The sequence below is a fragment of the Fringilla coelebs genome, assembly GCF_963513975.1.
Source record: "Fringilla coelebs genome assembly, chromosome: 6".
NCBI lineage: Eukaryota > Metazoa > Chordata > Aves > Passeriformes > Fringillidae > Fringilla > Fringilla coelebs.
Genome location: NC_140034.1, coordinates 39,382,911 through 39,409,138, shown reverse-complemented (window position 1 = coordinate 39,409,138; position 26,228 = coordinate 39,382,911). Strand labels below are relative to the sequence as shown.

General features: G+C 44.7%; 2 protein-coding genes across 2 annotated transcripts; one reads left to right on the top strand and one right to left on the bottom strand.

Moving 5' to 3' along the window:
- The first annotated feature begins 58 nt into the window (after positions 1-58).
- On the top strand, positions 59-9,436 carry ACP2 (acid phosphatase 2, lysosomal). The gene is made up of 11 exons (XM_084206994.1): positions 59-206; positions 299-394; positions 471-557; positions 2,973-3,125; positions 3,464-3,562; positions 3,717-3,806; positions 6,058-6,190; positions 6,266-6,354; positions 6,967-7,073; positions 7,296-7,471; positions 7,554-9,436. Exons 1-11 carry the CDS (start codon positions 111-113, stop codon positions 7,688-7,690), a joined length of 1,263 nt encoding a protein of 420 aa, XP_084063120.1. The 5' UTR covers positions 59-110; the 3' UTR covers positions 7,691-9,436.
- Positions 9,437-9,822: 386 nt separating this feature from the next.
- DDB2 (damage specific DNA binding protein 2) lies at positions 9,823-23,169 on the bottom strand. The gene is made up of 11 exons (XM_084208215.1): positions 23,140-23,169; positions 22,053-22,236; positions 19,183-19,313; positions 18,365-18,556; positions 15,732-15,898; positions 14,594-14,693; positions 13,025-13,202; positions 12,187-12,332; positions 11,777-11,941; positions 11,421-11,466; positions 9,823-10,956 (listed from the first exon to the last, which is right to left on the bottom strand). The coding sequence occupies exons 2-11, from the start codon at positions 22,222-22,224 to the stop codon at positions 10,862-10,864; spliced, it is 1,392 nt and encodes a 463-aa protein (XP_084064341.1). The 5' UTR covers positions 22,225-22,236; positions 23,140-23,169; the 3' UTR covers positions 9,823-10,861.
- Between the last annotated feature and the right edge of the window lie 3,059 nt (positions 23,170-26,228).

The following is a 26,228-nucleotide window of genomic DNA, read 5'->3' as shown; positions in this document are numbered from 1 at the left end:
CTCGGGGGCGGGCGCAGCGCCGGGAGCGCGGACGGGGCTGTGCGCTGCGAAACGCCGTCCGCGCGGGCCGGCGGCCGGCGGCGCTCGGTTCCGGGCGGTGTGCGAGCGCCATGGCGGGCGGGCGGGGCGGTGCCGTCCTGCTGCTCCTGGCGCTGTGCCTGCAGCCGCCGCCCGCCCGGGCCCGCGTCCTCCGCTTCGTGACCCTGGTGAGGGGGACGGAGGGGCACGGGGGGAGCCGGGCCGGGCCGGGATGGCCGGGCCGGGCCGGGGTGACGCTGTGCCGCTGTGCCGCCCGCAGGTGTACCGGCACGGAGACCGCTCGCCCATCAAGGCCTTCCCGCGGGACCCGTACCAGGAGAGCGCCTGGCCCCAGGGATTCGGGCAGCTCACGCAGGTGCGGTGCGAGGCGGGGCGGGCGGCGGGGGCCGGGCCGGGGTCCGGACCGCCGGTGACGCCCGGTGCCGTTGCAGGTGGGGATGCGGCAGCAGTGGGAGCTGGGCCAGGCCCTGCGGCGGCGCTACCGCGACTTCCTCAGCGACACGTACCGGCGGCAGGAGGTCAGTGCCAGCCCCCCGGCACGGGGAGAGGCGCCCTCAGCCGCCCCACGGTGGGCCCGGGCCGCCGCGCGGGCTAGGGCTGCGGGTGGCTCTTTTGGGAAGGGAAACGCCGGCGCCGGCACTCGTCTCCAAGTACTTTCGTTTCTTAGCCCGTTCCCACTGTAAGAAGAAGAAGAAGGGCCCAAGCGCAGGCTCTGTGCTGAGTCTGGCCGCGGAGTGCGAAGGCAAATCCAGCCAGAGTTGTGAGACTGTTGGAGCCACCCATTCTGAAGTCCAGGGAACTAAACAGCAATGTTTGTTGTAGCTAGTATTTGTTTCTTACTCGAGCTTATATTTTTTTTCCTGTTACAATAGCTCACAAGAATGTAGCCCGTGTTGGCCCTGCCCTCCCCAGTGCACTTGAGGTACAATCTTACCAGAGCCTGTAGATATTAGTAGTAGTTACTGGTCAGCAATGACCCTCTCATTTCCTTTCAACTGTTAAGTACTGACAGTTGCCCAAAGCTATTCATTCCCCTCTCACTCATTAGGATGTCCTCACACTTTATAATAGTTCTTGAGAAATTGGTAGGTTTCTTTTGGAAAAAGTCACAGAGCCCTTGTGGAACCATGTACTAAGCACAGATGAAATTATAAAAGGTTAAAAAAAGCAAGGAAATAAAAAATCCTCCCAAGTACCTCTGCTAATAATCAACTGGTACTGAGTCATTTGAAACATGAAGAGGTGTCCAGATGAGAGACTGGTTCAGATGGACAGCAGGCAGCCAAGGCCCCTTGTCCCACTACAGGCTCTGCACCACTTCAGCTATTTCATCTGAGTTCAATTCAGCTGATTGTACTGATGGGGCAAACTAAGAATCCCCATACACTTTTCCTTGTTTCTCCCCTTCTAGGGCTTCCCAGTAAGAACCCAGCTTGTCACAGTTCAGATTGCATCCCTTCTTTGACATTTACTTCATCAACAAAACTTCCAGCATTGGCTCAAACACAGATCCTTTAACTATCCTCAGTATTTCCTTTCCAAACATACTTCACTCTTATACACCTTCTGCAAGCTGGAACTCTTTTCCTTCTCTTGCTTGAGAAAGAAAAACAAACCAAGATGTGCAAACAAAAGCGGTTCTGCTAACCAAGCCTGAACCCTTGCTCAAGTTGAGCAACCTCCCTTGCAAGAAGTGTTGCCTCTGGGTGACACCATATGACCGTCTGTCACCTGACTCAGCGACAAGCTGGAGCCTGGCAAAAGGTGCTGAAGAAAGCATGTACACTCAGGGCTTAATTGCTTGGGGATTTTATGCTACTTCTAGAATTAGGTCCTTATCTTTTAAAATATCTCATTTCTTTAGATATCTCATTTCTTTAGAGCTTACAAAGGATAAAAGCAAACCTGTCTAAAGAGTACAGCGTCAGTTTTTTCAAGCCACTGTTAAGAGGCAAAAGTAGGCAGACATTGATGTCAGAGAAAAGACCAGTTGGGTTTTTTTCTTGTGACTGTAAAGTTTCTGAGGTACAGTTCACATGAGAGAGATTATACAGAGTATATCTATTTTATGTTTCTGTCCTAACACTTGAAAAAAATCACTATCTTTACATTATATTTCATTCTTCAGGCTTTTTGTTCTCGTTTCAGATCAAACATGCTGTTTCCTGGGACATTCTTGTATGATTTCCTGTTGGTCCTCTTGTTTTATCACTGGTTTCTCTAGTTTCCCCTTAACTGTTTTCACTACACAGATACCAGAATACTACAGTTTTGCCATTTTGACCTTCTAAACATTGCTGGTTTTTTCTAATTTCTCCTTTTTTCTGGCTCAGAACTCTCTCTTCTGAGCTCTAGAATGGTTAAGTCTTGGCCCATTAATCCCAAGAGCCCACAATGATCAGATAAAATCCCAGCCCTCCCTGTTTTTGTTTACTCTCCTGTTAGTCAGGTCACTCTTGTCTTTTTTTCTCAGATGGAAAAACTGAGGCTTGAAGAAGCCATTTCTTTTCCTGAGCACAGTCAGTCATACCTAGAACTGACAGCAGAATACAGGAGTTTGCCTCAGTCCTGCTCTACAAATATAGCACATTTCCTATCTGTACCCATAGTTTTCTGCATCTTTGTCTTCCTCTTCTCTGATCCTTCCTCAGACTCAGACTCCTTTCTATCTCTAACCTCTGCACACTGCACCTGGGTATCCCATTGATCCAGACCAGACAGCTCCAGTATTAGACAGCAGATTGTCTTTGTGTGTGTCCTTACAGTTTTGTGCAGGCCAACATCAGCAGGCTTGGTCCCTCTGATTCCTATTTCCCTGTTGTCCCTGAGCAGCTGCAGGGCACTTGGCAGTGTTCCTGGGCGAGTGCATCCTGTGCCTGAGCATCACCACTTGCAGGAGCGTTAGTAATGGTGCACTGTCCCTGTCCTGGCAGATCTTCATCCGCAGCACAGACTGTGATCGGACACTGATGAGTGCAGAGGCCAATCTGGCAGGCCTCTATCCCCCAGGAGGACAAGAGATGTTCAACCCTAACATTTCCTGGCAGCCTATCCCTGTGCACACAGTCCCTGAGTCTGATGAAAGGGTAAGTTCATCTCAAAGACATGTATTGACTACTCAAGTAGTGTAGTGTCCAAAAATATTTGCTATAGTCTTGATTCAGGTTGTCTTGGACTTCTCTTGGGACCTACCTTGCAGAGGTTTTTGTATATTCAGAAAAAGATGAGAGAATTCAGGGGCTGGGTTCACTCAACATGGCAGGTGCAACACCTGAGCAGACCACACACGATCGGGAGTAGGTCAGCAGGCAGTACTTGAGGCTGTTTATAGATGCAGTCAGCGTTTCATTACAGTTGTGCATGTTTACTGCAAATTCTGTACTCCAGCATTCTTGGTGACCTGGCTGCTCTTGTCTCTGCCCAGCTACTGAAGTTCCCTTTGACCCCTTGTCCACGGTATGAACAGCTACAGACTGAAACACGACACTCAGCAGAATACATAAATAAGACCAAAGAGAATTGGGTAAGTGATTGTTTACATGAGATAAGGTGGTTCTAGGATTGTAGTTATCACCTCCGTATAATCAGAGCTCTGAGAAAAGGGAAGGGATACCAGTGCATATAATACAATATGAGATTAGAAAATTGAAGACCTTTCTCTTTTCTCCAACCTACAGCAATTCCTGGCAATGGTGGCAAAGGAGACTGGGATCCGGGATATCTCTCTCGAGAGTATCTGGAGTGTGTATGACACACTGTTCTGTGAAGTAAGTCTGGCCATCATCTTACACCCACTGGAATCTGGTCTTTAGGATTCACTGGATTTGGTGGAAATTATTTTACAAAATCCCATGAAACAACTTTTCACCCTACAATTAGAAGTAATGTTCTAATTTCAGAATAATAACAGTTCCCACTCAGTAGAGGCATGTGCCAAGAATTACCTATTTTTGCACCCTATAACCTCCCACTCTGTAGCTCAGATATATATGTCAGAGTCAGAAAAAGTCCCACCTGCATAATATGTATCTCTTGTAAGTCACAAGAAAATGACAGCAATCTGAAATCTTTAGATTGTCTGTTGACAAGCCTAAGTCCAATACGGTAGAAATGAGATCTCTGCAAACTGAAGAAACATTAAATTTATTATTTAAGTTAGAACCTTAATTAGGACTATTCCTGGTGCTACCTCTACCTCTCTCATTCTTTAAATCGATCACTTTTCTTTCTGTGCTTATTATAATGCCATATCTAAAAGAAAATAATGCTACCCTAAGTGAGGTTCACTCACATCTGTTTTTGACATATTTTCCTTTGTCAGAGAAAGACTCTAGAGACAGATGTTACCCTTTACCATTTGGGATGGGGGCCCCAAACTCTGTGTTTGAGTTGATTTCTGTTGAAAGCACATCTCATGAAGACTTAAACAAAATCAGAAATTGGGTTAGCTGTGCTGTGGTAACGCTAAAACTAAAGGTCACATATCCAGGATACTTGAAGTTGTTACACCCAAGTTTCTCGGTGTGTAACTGTACAGTGTGATTTTTCATGTCAGACTAGTGAATTATTGAATTATGGATGCAACCAAAGCATTTTGACACTGTGTCACACTAATTCTATGAGTGTGCAAGACTGCTTAGCTCGCTGGCAGTGGTATACAGTGGTGTGCACTATTTGGGGGTGTAAAAAATAAATGAGCATGGAATTGCACTTTTCTATGTAAAGTACAAGCTTGGGTTGCTACAGGCTGAGAATATTCCAGTCCAAAGCTGCATTTTACTATGTGAATCTGCCCTTTGTATCACAAACCTCATTTCATAATTGTCTTGTAACAATCACAGTGAATCAACTTCTATTGATAAAAAAATATCCTTGGGTCAGAGAGATCAAGAATTTCAGATCTTCTTCATTTTCAATAGTCACTTAATGAGCTTGCAGATTGGGCCTGGAAGGCCAGCTGACAACCACTATAATCCCCAAGAACTTGAGAACAGCCCACAGTCCCAAAGCAAAACCAGAATGTTGTTAAGGAAAGAGTGTTTCACACTCAGAATTGTACCCTCAGGCTGACTGGTCTCTTCAGCTTCTTTGGTCTTTCTCCTTTTTAGTAAGTCATGCAAAAAGTGCCCTGAAGAGGATTGTTTTTCTCACCTGAGCCGGTAGAGTCATTCTGCTATCTGGATGGAGACAATAAAAAAGTCCAAGAAATAGCTGAACTTACCGGCAATTCTCTATGTAAATTAACGAAGAACTAACTAAATATCTAAGCTGCTGATGGAATTTCTCTGAACCACTCAGACAGAATGGGCCCTTAAGGATATTCAGCCTCAACTTCCGGAAGTCTAATGGATGTGGCAAAGAAAATTGTTCTCAGTAATGCTGGGAAACCACAACTGCTGTTTGTCTGCCATTATAACTAATCCTTTCATGTAATGGGTTGGCTGCAAAGCAAGTTCATCTCTTGGTTCCCAGTTCTCGGGCTCCTGGGTTTGAGTACACGGCTTTGTCAGTGGTGCATCCCACTGCTCTGTCCACAGAGCACTTGCTGACTTTGTCTAGTGACTTTCAGTGGCCCTCAGAGCCTCCAGGGAAACAGGTGCAGGTACACCAGAAACCCTGAGTTTGTGTTCACTCACTTATCTGTTTTTTTTTTTCTTTGACCGCATGCCATCTGCTGGGCAGAATTAGCCACGTGTGAAGTTAATTCCCTGAGATTATTGTATCAATTACAACATAACCTTGCATTCCAGCTGTGCTTTCACAGAAATGTAGCTCCAAAGTTGCAATCTTTATACTTCTCATTACTATTTTCTGGAACAACATCAAAACCCACATATATTCTTTGTATCCAGCATAGCAGTGTGAGATCAGAAGCACAAATAGGAAAGGGGCATATTGCATATTTAAAATAGTGTAGGAAGCAGCAGCAGTATGGGCAGGTCTCCAGACATCCTCCCCTTCTCTCTTTAATCTGTGACCTGTGCTACCTGCACATGAATATTCTGTTTCTCTTTCTAGCAAGCACACAAAATGGATTTGCCTGGATGGGTGACTCCAGAAGTCATGACTCGGTTGAAGGAACTAAAAGACTTTGGTTTTGAATTTCTGTTTGGGATCCACAATCGGGTAGAAAAAGCTCGTCTGCAAGGCGGTGAGTGCACCAGGGAGGGAGCCTTGTGCTGCTCTGTCTGGCTTTTGCCTCTTACCAGCCATTCCCTTTCCTCAGGGGTCCTGCTGGATCACATAAGGAAAAATCTAACCAAAGCAGCAAATGCTTCTGCCCATCAGAACCTAAAACTACTTGCCTATTCAGCGGTAAGTTAGAGCTGGGGCTGGCTTTTAGCCATCTCCTCCTGCCTACAGGGGATTGGGGTTTGGTGGTAGTTTTAATCCTTTCTAGCTTCCCTACAGCCTGTGCAGTGATCAGGACATGCATCTTTGCTTCCGACTGGTTGGGAGATGCAGTATCTGGCATCGTTCTTCCGGGATCCCTGAGGAAAATTCCCAATGCGTCCTTATTCCTGTTAGCTCAGGCTTATGAACAAGTCTGGCAGACTTTGGGGAGCCACTGTTTATTTGCTAGATGGGTTGATGCTACTCAAATATGATGCTTCAGAAGTGTGGATACAGTTGTCTCCCCTTTCCAGCAGCCTACTGCCTGGAAAGCCAAGCATTCCTTCCAAATTGCTCTCTAGAGATTAATTCTCAGAAAAACAGTGTAGTATATATATGGCTGTTTCACTTCCTTCCCTTCTCTGGTACCATCACAGACCACTGTTCTAGCAGTAGAGTTCCTCTCCCATTTTCCAGATGGAAGTTACAAAGGTGACGTCCCCTCAGCACTGCCTTGTCCATTACTGGTATGGTCTGAGCTGCCTTGCCACATGCCTAAGGGTGACTGATTTGGTTTTTTTCCCTCTTTCTCAGCATGACACCACACTTGTGGCACTGCAGATGGCTCTAGATGTCTACAACAAGATTCAAGCACCATACGCCTCATGTCATTTATTTGAGCTGTACCAAGAGGATGATGGGTGAGGGCTGCAGTAAAGATGTCTGCTGTGATTTCACCTTGAGGGTTAGACACCTAGGCTAGGCTCCACTCCTGGGGTATACAATCTTGCTCCTAGTGGAAAACTCATGAGGAAAACTTATCACCACAATAAAGGAAAGGGTGTGCACACTTAGTTTTGGGGAAGGGATGACTTCAACTAGAGAAAAAAAAAAAAAACCACCTTGCTCTGTTTCATTTTCAGTAACTTCTCCGTGGAGATGTTTTACCGGAATGAGAGTGGGAAGGAACCCTTCCCACTGACAATCCCTGGCTGTCAGCATAAATGCCCATTGCAAAGATTCTTGGAACTCACAGATCCTGTTGTTCCCCAGGACTGGGAGCAAGAATGCAAGGTATCAAGCAGCATGCATGACACAGGTGAGCCTAGGCTTGACCAGAGTGTGGCAGAAGGGGAAAGTCTGGATGATACCATGCTGACCACTTATTTTCTCCGTTGCAGAACTCTTTGTGGGTTTGGCTGTATGTGGATCCATTCTCCTTCTCCTCATTATTCTCCTCTTGACTGTACTCTTTCGTATACAGTCTCAGCCCCCTGGCTACCGGCACGTTTCCAATGAAGGAGAAGAGCAGGCCTGACAGTTGCTTCAACTCCTTCCCAGGCAGTAGGAAGGAGCTGTGTTGCCCCTAAGGATGATTGGGCACCTTCAGTTATTCAGCATTCTTCTATTTTGGCCTTTACTTCCAAGAACAGAACTGGACTTGATTTCTGGATACTTTCTAAAGGTGACATCCTTTAGAAATAACTGAGAAAAAGAACTGAGCTACTCTAAAGAAACGACACCTTAACTTGGAAGCCAATATACTATGTGGTGCTCTGGTCCTCATACAGTTTACCCAGTCTGGGATTCCCAACATGGCCAGTTTCAAGTTTTCCTCCTTTCAAGTGACTGTAAACATTACCAATCACCATGACTGTGGCAGAGAAGCTTGGGCCTGCATCAGCTGCCACATTCAGTTGCATTTCTCTTCAGGGTCAACCCACTTTGAGTGCTTTTCCCTCACACCATAGGGCTGCTGATGGTAGAAAGGCTGGACTTGAGCTGGGGGTGCAGCTCACCAACAATGCACCAAGACTCATCTACTGTCCATGCAGAGGGAACTGCTGCAGATGATAGGAGAAATGTAAAATGTTTCTTGAGGTTGCTTTCAAGTAGTTGCTGCTGGCAACTGGGTTTTTTCCCCTCTTCACATTGTGGTTTAAGAGAGGACTGTACTGAAATCAGGACAAGCCTGAAAACCTATCAGTTTTCAATCAGTCCTAGGATTTGGCTCAGAGTAGAATCAGAGTAAATCCAAAAAAGCTGTCTCATGAGAGAGAGCAATTCCTGTGACCGAAGCAAACCCACACTCAATTTCTTGTGCAATGTTGGCTCTAGAAAGGAAAGTCCCTTAAAATAAGAAACTTGGTTTCTTTCTAAAGATCCAATTTTGCTTCCCACATCTCAACTTTAAGGACCTATTAAAGGGAGTATCCAGTACTCCATGTAGTCCAGATTTCAGCCCAAGAAATATGCTTTACTAGCAGAATGTTTTTATGCTGTAATTAAGAGATGTAGCAGAGCTGTTTACCTAAGACTAGATTAAATGCCAAGTTCAATAGTTTTTCTTCCTCTCTTCCCTACTGGATGGACAACAAACATTAAGGATCAGAGTTGGCAGATGACTGGATTCCTTTATTTGACACACTTGGGCATTTTGTCCAAAGTGTGATTCTTTCTCCAGCCTGGCCTCTCTGCACACTGCAGCTGCTGCAGAGACCTTCACACCAAGTGCTCACTACCTGCATTGTAGTTTTTGGCAGAAAATGAGACTGCAGCAGGCACCAGAAGCATAGGCTTTTCACGTGGTGAAACTGCACATTCACTTCCTACTTTTACTTCCCTTTCTGGTGCAGTTCCCTTCCCCTCTTGGATGCAGAAGCCAGTTCTTAGGTTACAAACATTTCCTTTTGTTCCCCCTAAGGAGTACCATGGGGACTTTTCTCCACACCGTAATCAGCATCTGCCAGCATGGGAACCCTAAATCAGCAGAAGTAGCTTGCTGTTCTCAGCATCTTCCTCACCTTTTTGTCCTCTGAAGATACAGACTAAGTCTCCTGCACAGCAAGACAGTCATAAAGAAAAAGCTACTGCCTGTGAGAACAGGCACAAGAAAGAGGTAATAGAAAGTGCATTTAGGAGGACCAGACCTGTTATTTTTAAAGGCACCAAATTTTGCACATACACAGAAAAGGTTTTTATGATGATTTAGACATTTTGACTGTGAATGACTTTCTGTACTTGTACAATACATTTCATTATTAAAATCAATTTCTCACTGAAATCTACTCCTCTTCTCTAGGAATTCACAGGGTTAGCATCACTGTGCTCAGTGTTGGAAAGCAGACAGAATTTACTGCAGCATACCCTCCCTAAAGGAATTCCGTTTCACAATCCCACACATCACACAGGGAGATTTGACATAAACTGGTTTTGACTGCAGCAGCTATTCAGGGATACAGCTGATGATGCATCCTGTCCAACTTGGAGGGGTCTGCTGCAGACCCAGCACTATGTCTCATAGCCCTCCTGTAGAAAGGTTTCAAACTTCTCCCCTACAAAAGCAGTTCAACAGTATCCTCAAAGCAGCCACTCTATCAAAGAATTTTAGTTTAGTATAAAATTTTATTGATATTAATATTGGAAAACTATAAACATGAATGTGGAGAATCTGCACAGGCCTTGAGCCCATCCCATCCCATCAACCTCTGGGACAACAGCAGCCTTGTAAACAAAGTAAAAAAAGCAAAACTTAACCCTTTAACAACAGTCTTGAGATTTGGCTCTGAGATAGGGTATTTTGAAGAAATCCCTCATTTCTGTTTTAAAACACTCTTACCAAACTTTCTGAAGCACATAGGCATAGGTGAAAAAAAATGCCTAATCATTGACAAGAAACAGCCTAGAACTCTGAAAATAGAAACTACAGAATCAATAGGTACCCAGCTCCATACTGTCCTTGCAATCAATGATAGAGACCTCTGGCATCCCGTTCTTTGTGGTTCAGTTAAACAGCTGCAAGCAGAGAACAGGCTAAGCCTGATGGCTTGACCAACACATTTTCCAAGCTTGCATATGGGAGAGCTTGGTGTTTCCTAGGATACCCAAGCTATCCATGAATTCACCCCTGTGAACATTCTATCTTTTCAGAATGTCAAACCTGTTAGCAAATGGTTTCTCAACTTGGTTGGACTAGAACAGTCTGGGGCCCTGTCATGAGCTGCTCTGCTGCAGACTACAGGAAATGGGAACCTCTGACAAGTGATGACAAACAGATATGGTAGGCTGAAAGCAATAACTTCAGCAAGATCTGGGAACATCTTTCAAGTTTTCCTAGTGCCTCAGAAAATGAGTAGTAACTCCACTTGGAAGAACCAAGTACTTTCTAGAAAGGAGGCCAAGAGGATCAGGGAAGTAACATCAGATCCGGGGAGGAAGGACAAAGTCTAATTCCCTGCACGGCTTAATACTGCCAATTGCCAACAACTGAGTTTGTATGCTGGAATTCAGAAAGGATCAAAATACTAAAACAGTTCTCTAGATCCGTCTCTTTTTACTTCCCTCCCTGTGGTTTAGAATCACTGCTTTTTGTTTTCATCTTCTGCAGCTCCCCAGACATTAACTTAGCTTTTGAGTTTGCTTGTGCCAGGGTTTGCCTGCCTCTGCCCTCCACATCTGGATGAACTCCAGCTTCCAATCCCCTGTTCTTTCATGGTTCAATCTCCTCGTTTGTCATGGCTTTTAAGAGATGTTCATGCTTCTTGGCTGCCATCTCCTCCTGGTTCCAGATCAGAATATTAAAGCCTGAGAAGAAAAATTAAATACTGTATATCAGAAACTCTACATCAATCATAATACCTTAGGCTATGTCACTTAAATGCCAAAAATTCAAAAGACTTTTTCTAAGGTATTTCCAAAGTATAGAGGATGCATAAATAGTTATTGCAGATGCTGTGTCCACATAGCCATGGAAATCTGATATAACTAAGAAATAGACATAATTCCTGGCGTCATGTGTCCCAGGTCTAAGACCTACATCTATAGCCAGCTAACTTAATCCCCCACAGCCTGTGAAAAACTGACTAAAATTGGCTCTGCAGCCTAGGAAATGAGATAAATTAAACAAAGGGAAATGGTACAGCCTAGCAGGAAAAGGCTTTTCCCCCTCCATTGTTTTCTCCTACTGCTTCATGGATGGCATGGAATAACAAGCCAGCCCTTTTCTGGGACTAGAACACACACACAGTGCCCAGGCTCTCTTCACTTACCCATGCCAGAAGCCAGTGTGTCTCCCATAGGGTTAAATTTATTGAGCTGAAAATGAAAACACAAGAGTCTGTAAGAACATCGCTGCTTATGTAACAGTCATAAGAGCACCACAGCTTATATAACAGCAACAAACCATCTGGAGAAACAAGTGTTCCCTAAGAGTATCACAAAAACCCCACAAAGGACCATGGACTAGCCCTGCTTGAGTCAGCAGTTTTAGCTGGCAGCCATATCCCATGGCAGCATGAGTCTGTCTCAAGTAAACTGGATATGGTTCTAGTCCCTAAGCCATGACTCGTTCCCACAGACAGCGCAGTGTTATTGACAGCCCTTTCAACTGCAGCGCTCAGCTCACCGAGATGATCCCAGAAGCATTTGGATCGTAGAGCTGACAAACCATCTCGCCCGTGTTTCCATCGAACACATCCACGGTGCGCAGCTCGTTCAGCGTGTACCCAGGGAACTTGGGGTCTGGGTAGCGACCTACGACAATGAGGTCATAGCGAGGATGCCATGTTGCCTGATCAGGAAAGAGAGTCATGGAGAACTTAGAGAAAGGGACAGAGCTCAGCACTGACACAATCCAGACAACTGACACTGAGAGCAACTCTTATTATATCCCACCCACAGCTTGAAGCACTGCTCCAGTTGCAGCAGTGTAAATATCCACCCACCAGTGTAGTATCTTGACCAGAAATCAGACCATTTTTGATTTGCAGACAGCTGCTAGCACCAAGCATGATGCTCTTCTTAGACTTAACTCACCTTAATAGGTGTGAGGTGCTGAAACTGCCTATGTGGATGTGGAATCAGATGCTGTGGCTTGGTCCAGTCTGAAGATGAGTAAACCCTGATTTCATTGTGCTGGTCTGTGCTCAGAAGCTTGGCACCATGTGTTGGGCTGAAGTAAGCTAGGAAAGTGGGACAATAAGGCAAACTAAAGATCACAATGCTGTGACTGACAAGAAATGTAAGTGTCACATTTCACTGACTGAAAATCCATCACTATTTCTTTAATTGAGATGTGAATATGGCTGTGTGTCCCAATAGGTAAGACTCTGACAAGACAGACTACTGTCTCAAACTCAAGATTTACAAAAAGAAAGTTGAAACCTACCATGATGGGTTATCTAAGAAGAAAATTTTTTCTCATTTCAGAATCACAGGAGGATCCATTGCAAAGAAAGGAACTTGCTCAATCAAATGGAAAGACAGTGGAATAATGAGATGGATACCTGCAGTTTGGACTTCCATCAACTGGTAAAGTTGCACCCAAGAAACAGAGGTTTGAGTTCCATTCTCTGCTCTTGTTAAAGGGATTGCCCAAATAAATTCAGTTTTCTAATCTCAGCCACTGCTGCTTTCAAACTCACTTCTAAGGTACAGTGTCACAGTTTGTATGGCAAGTTTAAACAAGGTGCTGAAGCTGCCCTAGCCACCTCCCTGCCTCTGGCCAGACATTCCCAACAGCCTCCTTGCTTTAATTACCATGCAACTTGGAATCTGAGTAAAACCTAACACTGCTACCACAATAAAAACTAAGCTGAATGACTCTCTGCAGAAACCCAATGCAATGGAACATGCAATGAAATCCTTAACTCACCTGCATTGACAGGTTTCTCATGTGGAAGCAGATGAAGAAAGTTTGTTTTGTTTTTGATGTTTCTGAGGTCCCAGATTTTAACTGTCTGATCCACAGATGCTGTGGCAAACATCCACTCACATCGGGAGTTAAACTCTACATGAGTCACTTTCTTCTTGTGCAATTTCAGCTTCCAGACCTGCAGCAAACAGAAGATCATGTAGAAAAAAAATAATCAAGACCTGGAGTAAAGAAATGAAATTTTAATCTACTAGTGCCAAGTAAAGAGGTCTCACATTTATAGAGTAACAAATCTTCTACAATTCACCAGGAGTGTATTCACTGGAAACATGAAAGGAAAAGAATGACCTTGGGAAATAACTATTTCATTCTAGAAGAACTCTGATCTGACAATTTATTACAGCTATGGGAAAAGAAAATACAAGCCCAGGCCTTCATGGAGGGAAGTATTAGTGCCACTGTACAAAGCAAGATCACATCTAGAAGACCTTAAGCAGTGCCAGCCTTTCACTTGCAGAAAGATTTAAACAAACTGGAACATGTAGAGAAAATATGCTGCCAAGATAACAAGATGGAAGGGACTGCTTTGTGTGGAAAAGCAAAAAACCTTCATTTAAGTAAAAAAAATGAGAGAGGATATAATTGGCTTCTAGAAACATGTCACCAAAGAAACACAAGAGTAGGACAAATACTTCAATTAACAACAACAACTAAACACAAAGCGGCCATGAATAACTTTCTATACAAAGCCAGAAGGTTATCTCTAATCTAAAGGCTGAAGCTGGCCTATCCTCCCTAGAATAATGGATATCTCCCTACTGCAGAAAAGACTGTCACATTAATTCAGGGGGAAAAAAAATAAGTCAGCAACTAACACTGAATAAGGACAAGTCACTTAGAGCACTCCTGACTCTGCCCACTACTTTGCACAGCTGCCTCTGGCCACAGATCATTGGGGGGCAAACTTTTACAGGTATTACCCCTACATGCAGGAGAGAGGGCAGTGCCAGTGTGACAGTAAAGCAGGCACTCGAAGCAGGGCCCACTCCAACTATTCTCTCCTCTTTCATTACACTCCAGACTCACAGTCTGCACCTCTGCCTGCCCTCTCGTGTCCAACGGCAGGAGTGCAATTTCCATCCCAATACTCACTGCATTACTGCTCCGTGTCTACCCTCAGGTCATGGAAGGGTGCACAGCAAAGCAGTATCTCCTAAATGGTTCCTATCAGGGCACTAAGTTTCTGGAAGTGTGAAGGTTGTTGGCAGAGGGTTCTTATATCTTCAGGTTACCCTATAATTACTCTGGCTAGTAGCAAATACTCTTAAGGAAGGGGCAGCACATGACAGGTGATAATTCCTTGTTTAGGAACTATTACCATTATACTCAACAATGTAAAATGTCTACTGGGTGGCAGAAGTGGAGGATTTCTCACCACCCAGACAATGAGTGAACTCATCTCCTGAGCTGCAAGTCACTTGCTCCTCTTTGCAGGGTCCCTGTAGAGTAGGAAAGCACATGAGCCATGAAGATTCCTGTAGAGGAAATGCTGCATAGAGCCATACAAACCTCTTCACCAGAAGTGCTGAGCAGGACCACATTGCCCACATTATCACCTGTCACCACTGCACGGCAGCTTGCAGAAACATCCACACTGCAGTACCAGCAACTAGAGGGAAAGACACAAATCAGTGCTGTTCCTACAAGAAAGTGAAGGCAGTGGAGTTCTGGTTCACATCTCCTCCCTGACAAGGGAGACTGCAACAGATTGTAACTGCAATCTCCTGCCTGGTGGTATGGGCCTGAGTGTCAGGAAGAAGGATAGCTTATCAGCAATGTTTGTCTGTGACTGAATGTGAAGCAACTTCAAAGTCATTTTGAAGTGCTTATTAGGTGAAGTGTAACACATTGCAACAGTGGAACATAACTGAGGCTGAAGAACCACTTGGTGACTGCACATGAAAGTACCTTGGGAAAGATCAGAACATCCTTGGGATTTCAACAAATGTGGGAAAACAACTTTAAAATTACATTTTCCACAAAACACTGAAGCAGCAGTAAAGACAGAAGCTTTGGACTGAAAAGTTGCACATCAAACTGTCTCAACTTCATGCTCCAGGAAACAAAACTGAATAGAAACTTATCTGATCAAGACGTATGGCTTAATGCCAGCTCTCCCACAAGAAGGGCAGTGAGAGTAAAGCTGGGGTCCTTTGGGAACTTGTAGCAAAAGCTACACTTGCAAGACACATTATTCTAAGAATTCAAGGCCATGGAAATAAACATAGTGAGCCTGAAGTCTGCAGAAGGGCCACTCAATAAACTGAAACTCAGATTGTGCAGGAATGCTGCATGGCTTTCCTTATGCTACCTGAGCTGCCACTAACAAAACAGACTACTGACAACAATGAAGAGAAGGAAGTTACCCTGCTCTTCTCACCTCACACTTCATCAAGCGAAAAGCTGTCAGTAGCTGCAAGATAGGAGATGGCATCACCAGAAAGTAACATGGGAAGATGTGGGTGGCAAGCTCAGCTATGTAAAAGCCTACCTGCCCTGTGGCTGCCTAGCAACCAGGACCCTGTCTCCAAGCTCCCCCATGGGACCAATTCATACCAAGAGTCTCCAAACACTGGCAGAGATGAAGAAGCAACACAGCATTAACCCCAAGGAACAGAGAATTAACCTTACAGTGCCCTCTTCTCACCAGACATTATGATGCTCGTGGCCACAGTCCAGGGCACGAGAGATCACCTGCACCGCTCTGCCCTCAAGATCCTGCAGACTTAGGGTGCCATCACCTGATGCCACATAAAGCTTCTCTGCCTCATAAGGACTGAACTTGATGTCTCCGAGAGAATCTCCTGGCCCTTTCTGAAATACACACAAAGCCAAGAGACATCAAGGTTAGAGTGAAAATGAAAATCTTGATTCAACAGTCACCTCCTGGTACACACTGTCAGTTTCTCTAGGTACAAGCACTGCTTTCTGGCAAAGCACATACACTAGAACTCTTTTTTCCTAACCTGTTTCAAATCAGAGCACACACATTCTGTGCCTTCAAAGTTTGGGCTGCAAACCTCATTAGCAGCAAGAACTGCTGCTTCTATTAAAGACTGTTGCTCCTATTATGGAGGCAGGACTAAGCTGTAGTGAACTACCCGGCTCAGACCATGCTTAGGAGAACACAAGCAACACCAGCACCATTCCATGCATCAACCATGTAAAATCTCATAGCCCAGCACCAAGCTTTTCTTACAGAGACTACACTGACTAGTTCTCTAGGCTGCTTCCAGTGCTCTATCTGGTCTTTCTCAAGGTACCAACAAGCAGGTAAAGCCAAGTGCAAATCTTTCTTATACTAACCACATGGCAGGAATGTTATGTTGTATTGTTATTGTTATTATGGTGTTTTACCGTAGCTGGTCTACTGAGGAAAAGTGGAAACCCTACACAAATACAGAAGAAAAGAGTGCTACCTGGGAGTCCCCAGACTCTTTGGCACTCAAGTGCACTCCATCTGCTGCTCACAGAACAACCACTTAGGTCTCAGGACACAGTTTATCTCTCCTTGCTCACCCCACCAGTCATCCCAGCATGATTTGGGTTCACCTTCTGCCCAATTACAAGCTTGCAGGTGAAAAGCTGAATTAAAAAATAACCGTGAAAGCTGCATTTAGAAAGAATTAGGTGGGGGAAAGTAAAGTGAAAGCTAACTCAAATTCTCTCACTTACCTTCAAGCACAGAACTCAAGTAACTAATTGAAGATCTCAGGCTTCCTCATGAGTTCACATAAAAAACAACAGTCTTGAGAAGATAATTCTGAGAGCTGCTTCTAGCAATTAATCTCTTTTCACTCACTACTAAAGGAACCCAGACTCTTAATTTTGGTATTTTAGACAAGCACCAGAAGCTTGGTGGGATGAATTGGCATGACCCTAATGGCAGGTACTGCTTGCAGTCAGTGGTTTTTGTGGAGAAGCATGGAGAGAACTATGAATTGTCCTGTAAAAACCACCAGACAACAAGCAGCACTGCTAGCAGATGAAGAGGTTAGAGAGTCCCCAGGGCACAGAGCTTTCTGATGCATCAAGAACAGACAAGTAAGGAAATCCACTGGATCCCCACTCATTCATGTACAACAGGAAGTAAGCACCATCAAAGAGTCCCTCCCCATTAGTGGAAAGCTCTTTCCTACCCACGACCCCATTTCAAGGAAAAATAAAAAGAATGAGCCTCCCTGAAATTCAGAGAATAAAGGACACTTTTACGGGGAAGAGGAAGCCCAGCTCTCACATATTAGAGACAAACATATCTCTCTCTGTTTCTCTTGCTCTCTGTAGTGCTTTCTGCCAGCAGGACACAAAGGCCCAAAGCATTACTGTATTCTTACTCCCAGTCCTCGGTGCTGGTGAAGACCCGGACAGTATGGCCATTAAAATCCTGCAGGGTGGTAGTGCCGGCAACTGACGCAGTATACAGCTGACTAGGGTTAAAAGGGTTAAACTTCATTGCTGTGATGGCCCCTCCAGCTCCCATCTACAAGGAAGGGGATGAACAAAAGAAAAATCCACTGAGTGATGGGGAAGGAGAAAAGTGTGTTCTCTAAGTCTGCAGGCACTGCTATGTCCTTAACAGTAACAGTGAAACACACCATAGTCCTCTAAGCAGGAAAGACAACCATGTCACTGACATGAGGGTTGTCTAAACCAGGAGCTGCCCTCCTGGAGGACAAATCTGCAATTCCTTCACTCCCTTGCTGTCTGGAACCACACTATTTAGAAAAAGAGAAAGGTGATTCTGGAATTTCTGGAGGATAGACCTCTCAATGTGTATCTATCTTAACTCAGAAGGGTGATAAAAGGAAATGGCTGAATACAGCAATGAGGGAGTATACCAGATGTACACACCATTCATTCTATTCTTCTTAGTTTCTCTCTTGAGCTAAAGGCACCTTGTTTCTCCACAAAGATGTTGCTTATTCTGCCACAATAAAAAGTGAGCAGAGAATGATCGAGACCTAAACCAGACAGACCCTCTCTGCCTACTTGTTTCTGGCATCCCTTGGTTTTGCCGGTTGCTGCATTATTTTTCCACTGAACACAGACCAAGTGCTGCTTCATTATGAACTTAACCACCATGCCTCAATTCTCCCCAGCACTAAAACAGTCTGGGACTTGGGAACAGACATGCTGTTACATCTCAGTCCTACCCATAACTAGCTACTCTGAAACCCAAGACTCTTATGTGCTTCTCACAACAAACTTCGGTTTTTATCTACAGTATTTCATAGTACTCCAGTTTTCCCTCCCACCCATTCCTCACATAGAGAGGCTTACCCCCTTTATGAAGCAGGTTTTAGCAAGTACTTCACAGTCCCAAAGGATGATGTCTCCACCTTTTGAACCAACAGCTAGTGTACTGGGGTGTGTTGGGTGCCATTCCAGACAAGTCACTCTCCTGTCAAAGGGACTGGCTCTTCGAAAGAGGCAGTATGAGGAAAGAGAACGCAGAAAAGCCAGCTCCAATCTCTGTTACAAAAGGTAAAGAGAATCATGACTTTTGCAAGCATCTCTGAGATTCTCTGAATGAGGAATGCTAACAATTTCTAATTGTCATTAATGATATTATGTTCACACAAAATCTTAACAACAAAGCTTGCCCAGGTCCTTCCCACCTGTGGATGTTACAGGAAGAATTAATTTTCAAATTAAAGGCATTCAGCTCAACGAAACAGTAAAACATTATGGACTTGAAGACTATGTCTGTGAAGCGGAAAAAAATCAACACTTAACCCCACAAGACTGGCAAAGTAGAGTGGATACAAGAACAGTATCACAAAACAATCAGATCAGCATGCAAAAGTATCACTATGCAATAGCTCAACTGGGAGAGTAGACAAGTTTAAATATGATTCAAGAAAGTACAGAATTAACAGAGGATAAAAATTGGAAGGAGCTGGTCAACCAAAAGGAAAAGCCATCTCAGCTCTTGCATTTTACAGGATTAAGAAACATAAGGGTGCATCAGACTTGGAGCCACAAACTGTGTATGTGGGGAACTTTTTTGGCTCCTTAAAGTGCCTCTGCTTGTATTGAAGATCTTTTGATGTAGGGAGCTGAAATATCTAACAGGTCCTGAAGGAGACACTCCTCACCTGCCTGAGCTGTGCCTGAATGGAGCCTCCCAGCATTTTCTGGTAGACATAATGAACAATGCTGCATCGCTGCTCCAGCTGAGAGGAAAGGACTCTCTTGTTTCTCATCACAAATCCACCTCCACTGCAACCTGCCAGTGAGGAAAAGAGTAAAACTTACTGATTAGCAACATCTGTCATGCTCATTCAATATAAACAATATAGGAAGACATCTCCATTTTCTGCTACATCCATGAAAAGCTTCAGCCACAAGATAAAAGCTTCTAAATAGTTCTTACACCTCTAAGGTGCAGCAGTTTCTGCAATTATGGAGTCCAGTGCATCCCACAGGCCACCAGAGATTTGTGTATGCTTTCTCTTGTTAAACATTCCTTCTCTTTCCCACAGATTTAGTAAAGATAATAGGAAAGGACTAAAGCAATGCCACAGGTGGGTGGTGCATCTCTTGGACAACATACAATTTCAGTGTTTCATACCCAAAACACAATGCTGCTATCCAAAGCCCCAGCAACTTGGAAATATGCCACGGGAGGTGGTAAGCCCCTGCATACAGCAAAAGAAAAGTCACGTGAGTGATCAGCAGGAACATCTGAAAATTTCCCAAGTATGGCAACATGAGCTCCCACACAGTTTCTGAAAAGCCTGCTGTGAATCAGAACTTTCTGTCTGCTCATGTGTAGCCCATACAGTCTGCTTACAGCGCTGCCAGTTTTATTTTTGATAATAGACTTGCTGATGTCACACTGACTGAAAACCTTTCTGTTCTGAGTGATTTTTGCTGAGAGCACAGCTTGTTTCTAGATTTTGTTCATGTTCCAAATTTTTGTCTTCAGGGACCTTTACATAAAAATTAGACCTGCTCAGTCCCATGTCTGTGATCTAATCATCCCCACAACAATCTAAATGTGAAATGCATTTCTTAAGAAACACAAATGCTATTTTCATTTAAGGACACTTATTAAAAAAAACAAACACAGAATACTGAAAACACGTGGATCATCCCATATGACTAGAACCTAAATTAAATCTTTCTTTAATGCAATGATGGAGAAAAGCACACTTCTTTGTTCATATAGTGAGAACACTTGTCATACTTATTGAAATAGTTACATAAGTATTTCTATTCTAATTCCTTTTTTTTTTTTCACTGAAAAATTGGTATCCACAGCTCCTTCTTCAGAGGTGACAGAAATTGAGATTTTTTTTAAGATTCCATTTTACAAGGAAGGATAATTTATTAAGAAACAAAGCGTCAGGCCTTTTTAGAATCAGCTGAAAGAAACCCTCTAAAAAGGTGGTTTAATTGTAAGAAATGGAAACTGTCACACATGGATCAGGAGAAAAAAGAATTCCAAACATATACAAACTGGAACGCAGAATGGGAAAGCTCAAATACAAAGGTCTTCATCTTTTTAAGAAAGCGTTAAGGGAAAAATATTATTAGCCTCATTTTTCTGAAGTATCTTACAAGAATGGCAAATGCTTACCAAATACAAAAATCAGGTCATGAAGTTACAATAAAATCATGTAGCTAAATTAACTACAGAAGATGCTTTAACTGTTTACAAATATAGACAGAACTCCTTTCAAACAGAGCTTTTTGCCTCCACAGTCACTGTTCACCCTGCTAACTCCTCCAAGTTTGGACTTACAGACCACACAATGGAAATGTGCACAATCATAGAACCCCTGTATCTCTGACTTTTGAAAAACACTTCAGTAATTTCTGGATCCTTAAGCCAAAATTGTACAGAAAACATATAATATCTCCACATGGCAGTAACCCTAGTGATCTCCTAAACCACTGATGGAATTAAAGGTTTTATCTGAGAAAAGGAGGCTGAGGGGAGACCATATTGCCCTCTACAACCACCTGAAAAGAGGCTGTAGCAAGAGGGGAGTTGGTCTCTTCCCCCAAGTAACACATGATAGAAAGGAGAAAAGGGTCTCTAGTTAGGAGAGGTTTAGATTGGCTATCATAAAAAATTTCTTCACTGAGAGAGCTGTCAACCATTGGAACAGGCTGCCCAGGGAAGTGGATGAGTCCCCATTCCTAAAGATATTTTAAGAAATGTGTAGATGTGGCATTTAAGGGCATGGTTTAGCGGTCGATTTGGCAGTGTTGTGTTAACAGTTGGATTCTATGATCTTAAAGGTCTTTTTGAACCTAAATGATTCTATGAAGTTGCTGTAGATAAAATCTAGACAACTTCCTCAATAAATGCAAAGCATTAAACTTTTCAGTATATTAGAAATTAATCACAACTCCACATTACATCAAAAATCATTAAGATTTAATTTTTTTGTTAGTCACTAAAGGAAAAAAATGCACATGAGCAGAAGTAATTAGAGGAAATTCTGTCCTTTATAATCTGAACAGAGGTAGAAAGTATTCCTTCTTACTGTAGCAAAACTTGGGGAAAGAATAGGGTTCAAATACCAGTTCAGACTGGATGCTGTGGGATACCAGCCTTAAAACTAACAACTGCATTTGAAATTGCATGAGAGTTAGAATGTGTTACCAAGACTGGTCTCTCCAACACTAAAGCAGAGATCTGGTAATATAGGAATTCCATAAAACTTGCCCACCCTCAAATGACCTGTAACAGCATCTTCAGTTCTTCAGGCTTTTATCAAGGAGTACAGAGTCTCATAACTTAAACATTCATGCATGCACACACACTCACTAGACAAAATCTTGGAGGATGTACTACCCCAACACAAGTCTGCCTATTACTTCAACATCTAACCCCACCTGAACACTCATGTCTGAACATGCTTCTTGGCATTCTTCCTCTTCAACTAGTCAATGCCTATCATTTGCAGTAAATCTGGTAGGGAGAAAGAATAAGAATCTGAGGAAATGTTACCGATTTTCCCTGAGGGTTTAGATGTCTTTCTCACAAACAACTTCTTTTCTTGTTTCTCATTCCCTCGTTCTCCATAGTCCCGTTTCTTCTTCCCAGCTGATTTTGCCTCTTCTGGCCAATGCTGACATGCCCTCTCATGCTTCTTGTCCTTTGGCTGGTTCACTCGACCCATTCTGTCTGACTACTGAAAAGCAAACAAAGCATGGAAGGTAGGACTGTCATACAAGTCTAATCAGAGGACAGAGAGAAAAACTGGAATGTAACATATCCCAGTTAGTCTGAAGGTAGTGATTAGACCTGTATCCTCTTTCATTGGGATGACACAAGTTTTTTGTTGTTCTCTACTGAAGAGAGGAACTGGTTCAATAAAATTTTCTTTGTTCACATATGAAAATTATTGTATCCTAAAGCACTAGAATATGTTTTGACAGATGTGCCTCTACCAGACTTTTAAGCCTGAAACCCAAAGATGTGCATAAAGTACATCTGTGGAACCACATAATACCCTAACTGTTTCTCTGGTAGCTCACACTGAGCTCTTTAGATTCAGCTAAGCAAAAGGTCAGAATTTTTATGACGATGGCAGGGCTGACTGGCCTTGCAACAAACGGGCTCAGAAGGTCCTTCCTGCATAATAGCCACTTCTCCTCACAACCACCACCTGGTATTTGAATTGGGCTCCTTCACTGCCTGGCAACCACACCGGAACTGCTCTTCTGAGGGCGGTGAGATTCAGCCACTCGTGCCCCGTGTTATGCCGCCCACAACACCACCAGGGCCCTGAGGAAAATCATGGGCCTTCCACGGCCTTCTCTGCAGCCAGCGGGCCGTGCGCCTAACGCCCTCCGCAGCCGCAGCAGAGCATCCCTAGGCTGAGCTTGTGGTCTCGTTGAGGTTATTCAGAATTCCTGAATGGTCGTCACGGATATCTGCCCGTGTTAGATGTAGCTCGGCGGGCAGGGCGCAGGGTCTTGCCCAGGCAGCGCCCCCCTTCCGGCACCTCCGGGCCTGGCGCGGGGCCGCCCCGCAGCCCCTGGCACGGCCCGGTGCCCCCGCGGCCTGGGCTGAAAGCCCACCCCGCTCTCACCTGCGCTCCCGCGGCCTCGGCTCTCCCGGCGCCGGCGCGGCCGGCACTGGCCCCACCCCCGCGGTTTCATAACCAGGGCGGGAAGGGGGGGCAGCGGCATCGGCCCTGCCCCCGGAGCCACACCAAGTTCGCCGGCCATGGCGGCCCCCGCCACCCTTCGCCGCAGCGGAGCAGGGGGAGCGGCATCGACGGGGGAGGTCGGGGAGGACACGGCATGCTTGTCTAGCCCCTGGCCCCCTCCACCGCCCCTACCCCTGTCGGCCTCCCCGTCCATCCGCGTGAGCAGTGTTATAAACAAAAAAAAAAAAAAGGGTTATCCATTTTTTTTTTTAAATTGCAAAGCTCACAACTGAAACCAGTAACTGCCAAGTGGGAGTCCTAACTATTTATGGTTTATAATTTCATGTTGTAATGTTCTGTTAACAGTATACTTTTAGCTACCTGTTCTCAGTAGCCGCTGGGCTGCCCGAGAGCGGTGGAGCACCCCTTCCCCCAGCGCGGGTCGTGGCGGGGCCGGGGGAGCCCCCACGGGTGGTGTCCGCGGGGACCAGCCCGCCCCAAGAACGGCGGGCCGACCCCCCTCCTCAAGCACGGGTCCCAGCTGAGCCGGGGAGGGGGCACCCCGGGGATAGCACGGGGGCAGGGACCAGCCCGAGCCCCTTTCCTGCAAGGGCAGCTGCTGGGCGTAGCCTGCTGTTTCCGGGGAGATGGCCCCCCGACGTATTGATATGCTAATGTAGTCGTTAACACTGTATTGTATCAGTATTCACCCTGCCTGGGACAGGTAAACGACTGTTTCTCTCGAACGGTGGAGGGAAGGGGATCTGGAGTTGATATAGAGATTAAGTGGGGAACCAAGATGCATCAGAAGCAAATTACACCAAACGCAAGCTAATAAACCCCTAAACCGGCGAGCCAATTTGGAATTTAGAAGTCAAAGTAAGTCTGGACATCTAGGCAAAGTCTGGAACTGGCAGACTCTGAAAAAACCTCAATGGCCCCTCACCACAACTTAAGACAATGTTAGTAGGAGCCGGGACTCGAGATTTCAACCTCCAAAAGGGAGATCCAGGCGTGTATACTCCGGCCTGTTCTCGTGAGAGAACTCCTAACCCTGCCCTCAGGTGGATAAAGCTGCATCTATTTTTTCTTTCTCTGAGTCACTCCTGGGAGCGACCACGGCGTAAACCGCGGACCCATCGGGCGCCCCAACCTTGAGCTGATCACTTTTAATAAAGGCATTAAAAGGAGAAAGATCTCCTGCCCATTTATTTCAAGCAGCACCTCTGGCTCCCCGGGAACGAGAGACCGGCGAGAGCTCCTCAGGCTGCGAGGGCCAAGCTGGCCGGAAACGTGCGATCTGTCTTTGTCTGCCTCTTGTTTATTTAGTGCAGCACGTAAAATCATATGCCCCTCATTAGTTTGTAAAGCATCAAATTGTGCTATTAAAGCTGTTTGGTAAGGGCCCCAAGCACGACACACCATTTCCACAAGAAAATCCACCTGGTGTTGGAACGCAACAACAACATCAACAATAACATCAGCACCATCAATAAGAAAAGGTGCTTCAAAAGCTGGTAACAAATACTTGTCGAGAGCAGCTCAGAGAGTACCAGATCCTACATGACGAAGCCGACAAAAATGGGGAAGGAAAAGCTCTACCAACACCAGCACTTCCCCTGACACCTGCAAAGGAGGCTGCTGTCTGCGGGCCACATACCTTGGGAAACGTTATCCCCCTCATCTCTGGGGGGAAACTTATCCCTCATCTCTGGAGCAGTAAGATCCCTGCCTTCAGGCCTCCCAGTAACTGTGCTGAGTAATTAAGGTACAGTCATGCACAAAGGAGGCTATGAGCACAGGTTCTAAAGTAGCTGTACATAACTATGCCTTCTGTAGGGTTTGGTTTCAAGCACTACTATTTTTTGCGCTATAACTACAGTTACATATGGATTTTCTCACATACTAGAAAATGCACAGAAAAACTCCCCAGAAAAACAACAAATACTTAATGTTCTTTCCCTGAACAGTAACAAAGTTGTATTAGTTGCTGTATCAGAATGCCATACACAAGAGTGATAATCACTAATACAATCTGGTTTTGGACATATACATCAAATCAATTAGCAAATCTTCAAGTCTCATCAGGCACTTTTATAATACACAGCATTTGTCTTAGAACTGTACCCATTAACAAAAAACAGCATAACCTACACATTTCCATCTTGGAGCTATCACCGTTAGCATTTTTTAGAAATGGCATAAAACAGAAAAGAGTAGAAAAGGCTATTGCCTATGGAAGGGACCTACAGTGAACATCTAGTCCAACTGCCTGACCAGTTCAGGGCTGACCTAGTCAAAGTCTGGTATTAAGGCCATTGTCCAAATGCCTTTTAAAAACTGCCAGCTTGGGGCATTATCCACCTTTCTAGGAAGACTGTTCCAGTGTTTGACTACCCTTCTCTGTAAAGAAATGCTTCCTAATGTCCAGTCTAAGCCTCCCCTGGTGCAGCTTCAAACCACTCCCATGCATCCTATCACTGGATCCCAAGAGACAAGAGCAGCATCTCCCACTCCACTTACCCTTCTCAGGAAGCTGTAGGGAGCCATGAGGTCACCCCTCAGCCTACTTTCCCCCAACCTAGGCAAACCAAACTTTGGACACAGTGAAGGACTTCAACACCATTCTCAAATTTTGAATCTCAGAACTGCACAGAGTACTCAAGATGAGGTCACAGGCTAAATAGAGCGTTTGTGTCAATGACTAACACCAAGTTTGATTTTCTCTCTAGAGAATCACAAGATATTTTTGTGATTATTATGCATTAAGGGCAAGAACAGCAGACAGTACACATTTCATGCACAGAAAAAATGCCACTGGCCTGATGTCCCACAGCTCAGTGTCTGGATGGTAGTCTGAGCAAGCAAGAGAAAGACTAGTTTGAAAAAATATTCTTTCATGTATTTACAGTCTCTTAGAACTGCAGTATGCAACAAAGTCAGAGGAGTAGAATTCTGCATTAGGACATTAGGCTTATTTTTATTATGCCTTTTCTCAGATACACAATTATGTTGAGGCTCTGCCTCAG

Excerpts from the sequence above, each read along its gene's own strand:
- ACP2 (XM_084206994.1), top strand. The coding sequence starts at position 111 with ATGGCGGGCGGGCGGGGCGGTGCCGTCCTGCTGCTCCTGGCGCTGTGC. Across the intron at positions 207-298 it reads TCCTCCGCTTCGTGACCCTG|GTGTACCGGCACGGAGACCG; the intron begins GTGAGGGGGACG and ends TGCCGCCCGCAG. Across the intron at positions 3,563-3,716 it reads ATAAGACCAAAGAGAATTGG|CAATTCCTGGCAATGGTGGC; the intron begins GTAAGTGATTGT and ends TCCAACCTACAG.
- DDB2 (XM_084208215.1), bottom strand. The coding sequence starts at position 22,224 with ATGGGTCGAGTGAACCAGCCAAAGGACAAGAAGCATGAGAGGGCATGT. Across the intron at positions 15,899-18,364 it reads AAACCTGCTTCATAAAGGGG|AAAGGGCCAGGAGATTCTCT; the intron begins GTAAGCCTCTCT and ends TGTGTATTTCAG. Across the intron at positions 11,942-12,186 it reads AGCACCTCACACCTATTAAG|GCAACATGGCATCCTCGCTA; the intron begins GTGAGTTAAGTC and ends TTTCCTGATCAG.